This window comes from Cucurbita pepo, unplaced genomic scaffold (assembly GCF_057944985.1).
Source record: "Cucurbita pepo subsp. pepo isolate OVF unplaced genomic scaffold, ASM5794498v1 scafford_15, whole genome shotgun sequence".
Lineage (NCBI taxonomy): Eukaryota > Viridiplantae > Streptophyta > Magnoliopsida > Cucurbitales > Cucurbitaceae > Cucurbita > Cucurbita pepo.
The window spans coordinates 200,944-210,640 of record NW_028257920.1 but is presented as its reverse complement, the minus strand read 5'-3'; the positions used below and the strand labels follow the sequence as shown (position 1 = coordinate 210,640).

The following is a 9,697-nucleotide window of genomic DNA, read 5'->3' as shown; positions in this document are numbered from 1 at the left end:
AACCCTTAGCCTCGCATTTTAACCAAATAGATCAACCATGAAAGACCTCACCGACCTTAGTATATTACCCAAAGAGGATTCACAATGTGCATCGTCGAACTTGGAGAGGGAATTTGAAAAATTGAACTTTTGGAAGAATTTATGATCTACCTCCACAAACGTCCAACAACCATGAAACTTTGTAAGAGAGAGAAGAAGAAGATGATGACAGAGAGATGAAGAAGATGGCATCAGAAACCGTCGCAGTGAGGAGAGAGAAAAGGACACCGGAGAATCGCGCTGAGTTGGGTAAGGAAGACGAATCAAATGGATTTAGGTCAGACGCGAATCCAATACCTGAGACCCAAACCCATTGTAGCCTAATCGTTTAGCCTATGACCCGTCTCCAGCCTACTTGTAGAACCCAAAGCCCAAATTCCTCCTCGGACCAGTAGCCAAATGTCAATCCAGCCCGCAATCCACGACCCGTGCTTGCCTCTACAAACCCGAGGCCCAAGTTCCCTTGACCCAACCAAACCAGCCCGCAGCCTAACTCACTCGCAGCCGAATCTGTGAACAGAAACTCAGTCAGTAGCCTAGCTATAAACGCGACCGTGAGCCAACCCAAACCGAACCTCGACCCGAGACGCCTACATCGACATGGGCTACTCTGGTGCTGCCACGTGTCCAGTTGCTATGAAAGCAACCCTTCGGCTTTAGCGGTTTGGACGCTCCGATGACGCTTCGGTTGCTCCACTGCTGTTTTAGCCCAGTTTCCACTGTTTCAACAGTCCTAGATCCATTTTCGGCCCCAATTAAGGTAATCGAGGTCGTTTTAGAGTCGTATTTCATATTTATTAAATTATTAGTAATTTAATTGTGAAATACTAATGGAAGGTGGTGAACGGTGTGATAGGAAACAAACTCTGGCACCGTAGGAAGCAGCTCTCAAGGAACGAGAGCTTATGTTTAGCTAATTAGAGAGTACTTGAGCCAAGGCCAACCAAGTAAGTGGCCTTACTATAGGATAGGCTAAAAATTGTATGAGTTATGATTATGTATGAACTGTGTTGTACGATGTCGTATGTTAGTATATGATGATGATAAGTTATGATGATGTATGAGTTGTATCGTATGATGCCATATACTAGTATATAATGATGTATGAGTTGTATCATATGATGTCATATATTAGTGTATGATGATGTATGAGTTATGATGATGTACGAGATATGATGATGTATGAGTTATGATGATGTACGAGATATGATGATGTATGAGTTATGATGATGTACGAGATATGATGATGTATGAGTTATGATGATGTACGAGATATGATGATGTATGAGTTATGATGATGTACGAGATATGATGATGTATGAGTTATGATGCTTTATGATGTGCATAGTATATATATATTTCGATGAATGACGTACTTGATATGCTTGATGCACTTTATGACAATATGATGAGCATGATGATTGTGTGACGTTTACCTTAATATGATGATATTTTCCATATTGAGCATGCTATATGATGATGAGTGCCATATTTCATCACGTCGTTAGATCGACATACGACACAACCTTAAGAGCATGAAAATGATATTAATATAAATATCCACGAGTATGTGTTACCTAGAGTAACAAAGAGAGGCAACGATATTTTCTAAGATAAATCTGCAGTCAGGTTACCGTTAAATAAAAATTAAGGAAAAAGACGTACCAAAGACACCATTTAGGACAAGGTACGATCACTATGAGTTCGTAGTGATGTCAGTTGGCCTCACCAATGCTTCAACTGTGTTAATAATGTTAATAAACCGAGGGTTCAAGGACTGTCTTGACACTTTCGCGATCGTGCTCATTGATGACATCCTAATGTACTCGAAAACAGACCAGGAACACTTCTGAAAAGTCCTAGCGGCCCTAAGAGAGAACAAGTTATACGTGATGTTCTCAAAGTGTGAATATTGGTTACGACAAGTCTTTTTTCTAGGACACGTGGTGAAAAAGGACGGAGTATCTGTAGATCCCACTAAGGTCGAAGCGGTCACAAAGTGGGAACGCCCAACTACGATAACATCCGTACCGAGTTTCTTAGGACTTGTGGATACTATCGATGGTTTGTGCAGGACTCCACTAGGATAGCCTCGCCTTTGACACAGTTAACGAGAAAAGGGGTTTCATTCATATGGAATGATGCTTCTGAGGCAAGCTTCCAGAACCAAAAAGAGAGATTGGTAACAGTCCTGGTATCACAGTACCTGAAAGCTCTTAATAGTACGTAATCTATAGTGATGCATCCATGAAGGGACTAGGATGTGTGTTAATGCAACATGTAAGGTTGTTGCATACCGTCTCGTCAACTAAAAGAATACGAAAAAAGTTACCCTACCCACGACCTAGAGTTGGCCGTTGTAGTGTTCGCACTAAAAATTTGGCGACACTTCTTGTATGGAGAGAAAACTCAATGTTTTACCAACCACAAGAGTTTAAAATATTTCTTCACCTATTAAGAGTTAAACATGAGGCAGAGAAGATGACTAGAATTGGTGGGACTACGATGTAGATATCCAGTACCACCCTGGAAAAATAAACGTGGTCGCAGACGCTTAGAGTAGAAAGACGGCCTACTCATCGGCCCTCATTACAAGGAAAGTAAGGGTACAAATAGAATTTGAGCAAGCCAGCATAGTTGTAGCGAGCGAGGGAATCATAGCACAGCTGGCCAGACTCATAGTGCAACCTACTCTTAAGCAGAGAATTATTACCTCCCAACGAGAGGATCCTAACGTGCAGAAAGTCCTAGGCCAGCTAGACGCAAGTCCAGTAGACGGATTCTTAAAGTCCTCAGATGAAGGACTATTGTATTAGGGACGCCTATGTGTCCTAGCAATAGTCGTTAAGGAAAGAGATACTGACGGAAGCTCACACCTTGCCATTTTCCATGCACCCAGGAGGTACTAAGATGTACCAAGATTTAAAACAACATTTCTTGTGGAAGAGCATGAAGATGGACGTGACCAAGTTTGTGAGCAAATGCTTAGTTTTTCAACAAGTGAAAGCTCTTAGACGAAAGACAGTGGGGATGTTACAACCCTTAAGTATACCGGAGTGGAAGTGGGAAAACATAGCAATAGACTTCATAGTAGGATTACTCGAAACCCTTAAAGGCTATACAACGATCTGGATAATTGTCGAAAGGTTGACCAAGTGGGCACACTTCTTACCTAAAAAAGGCACATATATAGTTGATAACTAGGCACAACTGTATGTGAAGAAATAGTAAGACTTCATGGAGTTCTAGTGTCTATAGTGTCGAATCGAGATCCACGTTTTACGTCAGCATTTTGGCCCAGACTTCAAAACGCGTTGGGTACTCGGCTCGACTTTGGCACCTCCTTCCACCCCCAAACAGATGGACAAACTGAGCACCAAATCTTAGGGGACATTCTACGTTCTTGCGTATTAGACTTTAAGGGAAGTTGCGCTTTCAAGCCACTATTTGAATGACACCGTTCGAGACCCTTTATGGGAAATGGTGCAGGTCTCCGCAATGTTGGGATGAGGTAGGTGAGAGAAAGCTAGTAGGACCCGAGCTAGACCTAGTCGCCAATGCGACTATCTAAAAAATTTGATCGAGAATGTGTACCGCTCAAAGTAGACAAAAAAAAAGTTATGCCGATGTAAGACGTAGAGACTTAGACTTTGAGGTAGAGGACCAAGTATTCCTAAAGATAGCACCCATGAGAGGCTTCTTGAGGTTCAGACGTAAGGGCAAGTAAGTCCTAGATATATTGGACCTGTCAAAATTTTCGAGTGAATTGGTATTTAGTGTATAAGTTAGCCCTACCTCCCTACCTCTCAGAAGTACATGAGGTAATTCACGTGTAGATGTCGAGTAAATACATGACGGGCCCTATACACATAATAGATTACGAGCCCCTCCCACTCAATGAAAATTTGAGTTACGATGAAAACCAATAGAATTTTAACCCAAGAAGTGAATGTGTTACCAAACCAGGGACATTACGTTCATTTTGGTGTTGTGTCCGAGCAACCATATCAAGGGGGACACGGTGAGTGTAGGAGGATGAAATAAGAGAATAATACCCCCAGTTAGTACAAGAGTTTGAAAATTTTGAGGACGAAAGTTCTTTTTAGGGGTAAATAATGTAACGAATATGAAATATATAAAAAAAAACTTAGTCGCTGGTAATTCCGTGAACCGTACGAAATTGTGTTCCCCGACCCCTCACAACGCCTCCTTCAACCTTCAACCATCGCCACATGAACGTCAACAACCTCCCCAATGTTGAAATTGAAATTGGTCTGATACCAATTTGTTGAAATTGAAATCGCTCTAATACCAATTTGTAGAAAAATAAAGCCGCTCCGATACCAACTTGAGAAAAAAATACTCGCTTTGAATATAACTCATTTAGATAACTCTCACGAAACTTTAAAAAGGGGTATCGAAAGGGGAGAGAGACAAGGAGACAAAGAAGTTCTCCAAAGGTTATTACACAATAACTCAGACAATAAATTGCTCTCTGTTTTTTTCTCTCTCTTGTTCTTTTATTCTCTAGACATTTTACACTATACATAAGACCCCTTTTATAGTTTTTCTAAGGCTAAGTTGAGCAGTATCTTCCTCATTTTTCTGTCTCCCATAACCCTTTTCCTCTCAAATTTAGTGCCATCACTCTTCTCTCTCCCATAAGCCTTACCCCTCTCAAATTTTGTAATGGTCTTTTTCACAAAATAACAAACAAAAAATCATAATTTTTTTTCTTCTCTCTCCTGCATTTAAGTTTATTTTTCAACACCTAAACCACTTAGAACAACTACAACCAAAGAAGAGACGAAAAAAATTCGTGAGAAGGAGAAAACTGAAGAAAAGCTCCAGCAGGAAAACTCGTGATGTCGAAACCCTCAACCCCACATTTTAACCAAACAGATCAACCATGAAAGACCTCACCGACCTTAGTATATTCCCCAAAGAGGATTCACAATGTGCATCGTCGTCCTCGAAGAGGAAATTCGAAAAATCAAACTTTTGGAAGAATTTCTTATCTACCTCCACAAGCGTCCAACAATCACGAAACTTTTTGAGAGAGAGAAGAAGAAGATGATGAAAGATAGATGAAGAAGGTGGCATTGAAACTGTTGCAACAAGGAGAGAGAAAAGGACACTAGAGAATCGCGCTGAGTTGGGTAAGGAAGACGAATCGAATGGATTCGGGTCAAACGCGAGGCGAGGCTATTCTAGCGAAGTCTTGGACCCTTCGATAGTAGCTTGCTAACCCTAGGAAGCTTCATATCTCTGTAACTGTAGTTGAGTGTTCCCATTTAGTGATGACTTCTATCGTTGTGGATGAAAGAAAAAAAGTAACAGAATGGGAGAAGAAGCGAAGACACACAAATTAATTTTCTTCTTTTTGTGGTGTGTTTAGAACTTGCACCATTTTCCTTATATAATAAAAATTTTACCCATTTCTACTACAAATGAGCAAGCACTCCACCATTCCTTCCACTACTTCCAATATCTCCGGCCTTTTTTCATGGAGAAATAAGCAACAGAAATAAAATAAATACTAACCACTATTTTTTTTTTTTTTTTTTAACAAAAAAAAAACTTATAAAGCAAAATATATTAAAAAAAGAAAACAAGTTTATAACCAACAATCACTCATCTAAACTTGTTTAACTATGTTGAAACGACTTTCTTCAAGCCAATCTTCTCTCTTATCCCCAGGAACCGTTGTCTTTGCTAACGGCTTTGTCAGAATATTCGCCAACTGTTCATCTGTGTTCACATATTCCAGTTCAATAGCTTCAGTTTGTACACATTGGCGAATAAAGTGGAACCTGGTATCAATGTGCTTACTTCGATCATGGTAAACAGGATTTTTCGCCAACGCTATAGCTGACTTGTTGTCAACATTAAGCTTGGGTTTTACTTGCAGTTGACTGATGTTACTCAAAATCCTGCCCAACCATACTCCTTGACATGTTCCAGCAGTTGCGGCTATATACTCAGCCTCGCATGATGACAAAGCCACCACCTTCTACCTCTGTAATACCCAGATTATTGGATTTACTCCCAAATAGTACAACACTCTAGTTGTACTCTTTCTATCATCAATATCCCCAGTCATATCACTATCGCTAAATCCTACCAGCTCTACATTCGATAGCTTCTTATAAACACAGCCAAAACTTAGAGTACCTTTCACATACCTCAATATTTGTTTTACTGTTGTGAGATGTGAAGTTGTTGGTGCCTCCATGTATCTACTCATCACATAAACTGAGTAGGCTATGTCGGGTCGGGTATTAACCAGATAGCATAAGCTTCCAATAAAACTTTTGTAAAGTGTTTTATCAACCGCAGGTTCTCCATTCCCATTTTTGCTCATCTTCATTCTTGGTTCCATGGGAATCAAACAAGGATTGCACTCCCCCATTCCTAGCTTCTCTAGGATTTTTCTTGCATATATGGCCTGACATAAAGTGATTGATTCACTACTTTGTCGTACCTCAATACCCAAGTAATAGCTCAAAAGTCCAAGATCGCTCATCTCAAATTTCTGGTGCATCTCTTCCTTGAACTGAGCTATAACTTGTTTGTTTGAGCCGACTATGATTAAGTCATCCACATATGTGCCGATTATCATTGCTTCAACTCCATTAATATTCTTGTAGAGAGCATATTCCTGTGGACATCTAACAAAACCAAGTGACTGAAAACATTGATCAAGTTTAAAATTCCAGGCTCTCGGAGCCTGTTTTAATCCATACAAGGCTTTACGTAGTTTTAACACCATGTTTGGATTTTCCTTGTTAACGAACCCTTCTGGTTGAGCAACATACACCTCCTCTTCGAACTCGCCATTCAGAAAAGTTGTGTTTACATCCATATGATGTACTTCCCAGTTCTTAAAGGCTGCATAGGCAAGAATTAATCTCACTGTTTCTAACCTGGCCACTAGTGGGAATACTTCACTGTAATCTACACCAAACTGCTGTACATATCCCTTTGCCACGAGTCTCGCCTTATGTTTCATGATTTCTTCATCTGGATTTTTCTTTAATTTAAAAATCCATTTGATGCCGATTACTTTATGATTCTTCGGAAAATCTGTGAGTTCCCACGTTCTGTTCTTTTCAATGGAGAGAATTTGAGACATCATGGCATTCCTCTAGTTTTCATTCCTAGCAGCTTTCTTATATGAAGTTGGTTCCTCTATAGAAAGAAGACAAAGGTCCACTGCTTCCTCCTCTGCTTCATTCAGTTCTCTATAAATATCTTCTAGAGACCTGAATTTTTTCGGCATCGATGAGCTTGACAATGATGCATTTGAGGTATTGTCTGGCGTTGATAAATTTGAGAGCACTATTCCTCGACCACAAATGTCTATTGCAGAGTTATCACCGAAGCGTACCTTTCAAACAACAGATGTGGCGAGCTCACGAAACACCCTTCTTTCTCATGACATATGGTTGCTTGCTCTAGTATCTAGGTACCAGGAATTTTTAGTTCCAATATTGGCTGATGACGGCACTATAGTTTCATTCAACATCACAAAATTAGGGTCTTTGTCATGTGTGGTTTTAATTTCACACGCCTCTATCATCAGCAATGAAGACTCCTCATCCTTTTGCATCTCTATCAAGTTGAGTTGTTCGTCTTTTGTGGAACACTCTGATGCAAAGTATCCCATTTGCTGACACCTGTAACGTTTAATTTTACTTTTTTCAAATTTCTTCTTTTGAGTTTGCGACTCTCCTTCATCTCCTCGATGCCAGTCACTTCTCCCACGGCCTCTCCATCTTCCACGACCCCGTCCCCTGCCTCCTTTGGAACTGCCTTGATCCTTCCATTCTTTCTTTGAGGATTTTGCATTCTCTCGTTCCTTCCATTCTGCATGAGTGAGGAGAACGGTTTCATCCTTTTCTTCAAACCCTTGCAACCTTTCTTCATGTACCTTGAGTGATCCAATAATCTCATCAACGGATTTCGTTTTGAGATCACTGAACTCCTCAATCGTTGAAGTGATTTGAAGAAACTTTGCAGAGGTGGATCTTAGAAGTTTCTTAACTACTTGGATATCATCCACAGTATTGCCGAGCCCTCTCAATTTGTTGACAATAATGGTGAGTTTTCCTGAATACTCATCAATACTTTCTGAATCACCCATCCTCAACGCTTCAAACTCCTGCCAAAGAGTCTGCGTTCTAACTTCTTTCACTCTTTCCGCACCTAGATTAATATTTTTCAACATGATCTCTTTTTTTGTTCTTTATTGTTCTCTTTTTTTACTCCTCATAGTTAATACATAGGCGCATCGACCCGTCTTTCTTTTTCACAACAACATCGGCACACACCAACAAAATAAATTAGGTCGAATGAAACCCTTTTATAGTAAGTCTTGTAGTTGTAATTTTAGTTCCTTTAATTCTATTGGAGCCATGTGGTATAGTGCTTTAGAGATAGGTCCAGTTCCTGGTTTTAGTTCTATCCCGAAGTCTACAGCTCGTAAAGGGGAAACTCCTAGTAAATCCTCTGGGAAGACACTTGGAAATTCGTTTACTATGGATACCGTATCCATTGTTTTCTCTTTTCCTTTTACGTCCACTGTAACCTAAAAATAGCAACTAAAACTTTTTGAACAAACTAACATGGCTTGTACTTTTAACTCTCTAGTGATGAGGACAAACGAGTGTGCCGTTTTATAACTTAGGGCATCTCTGACTACGTTTGCCTTTCCAGGGTGGTACTGGATATCTATATCGTAGTCCTTCACTAATTCCAACCAACGAAATTTTTTTTGGGTGAAGAAATATTTTAGGCTATTGGTGGTCTGTGTAAATTTGGGTCTTTTCTCCATACACGGAGTGTCACCATATCTATATTGCTGTAATAGCCCAAAAATAAATAAAGAAATAAAGAATAAAAATAATTATAAAATAGTTAAAATTACAATAATAAAAAAATAAAATTAATTAATTAATTAATTAAAAAAATAAAAAAATAAAAAAATAAATCTTTCCCCATCTCTCTCCACTGACCTCTTTCCCACAATTATTTGTCCTCTGCCCATCTAAGCTGGAAAAAAAAAAGAAAAAAAAAAAAGAAAAACCTGACAAAAAAAAAAAAAAAACAGAAAACAATCATCTTGAGATTTGAGAAGAAGTATTTGAATAGATTGCAGATTTAGAGATCTTTGTCCGTTATTACGGTAAAATTCTATCTGAGAACTCCTTTTCCTTTATAGTTATGCTTATAAGAAATTAATTTAGGATCAAATATTCTTTCCTATCTTACCGTATGTAATAATCAGATCCCATGTTCAATTAATTAGATTTCTTTTTAGCATCGGAAGTTATAGGAAATAAGGTTAGAATCAATATAATTTTAGCTGGCAGATCCATAAATCTGTAAGATAGTGGCCAAATTAAAATTGGCCAATAATATCGGTCGAAAATAAATATAGAATTAGAGTAATATTTATTTACAGATGTTTACAAAACTGAGAATCTATTTACAGAATGGGAATGAAAATAATTACCATGAGGGAGGAGGGAAGATTGAGGGAAGATTTGTTAAACAGAATTTAAAACTATAACAGGAGATATCAGAGGGCATGAAACTCCATTAAATTCTGTCTAATAGTAAATATCATAATTTCAACAAGGTAAATTAGAGAAAT

The 9,697-nt window shown here is 38.9% G+C and overlaps 1 protein-coding gene across 1 annotated transcript; it reads right to left on the bottom strand.

Moving 5' to 3' along the window:
• Window positions 1-7,474: 7,474 nt before the first annotated feature.
• Window positions 7,475-8,269, bottom strand: LOC147785529 (uncharacterized). The gene has a single exon (XM_087120935.1). The coding sequence runs from the start codon at window positions 8,267-8,269 to the stop codon at window positions 7,475-7,477; it is 795 nt and encodes a 264-aa protein (XP_086977061.1).
• Between the last annotated feature and the right edge of the window lie 1,428 nt (window positions 8,270-9,697).

Bases quoted from the DNA above. Each gene is read 5' to 3' on its own strand.
- LOC147785529 (XM_087120935.1), bottom strand. From the start codon at position 8,269: ATGTTGAAAAATATTAATCTAGGTGCGGAAAGAGTGAAAGAAGTTAGA.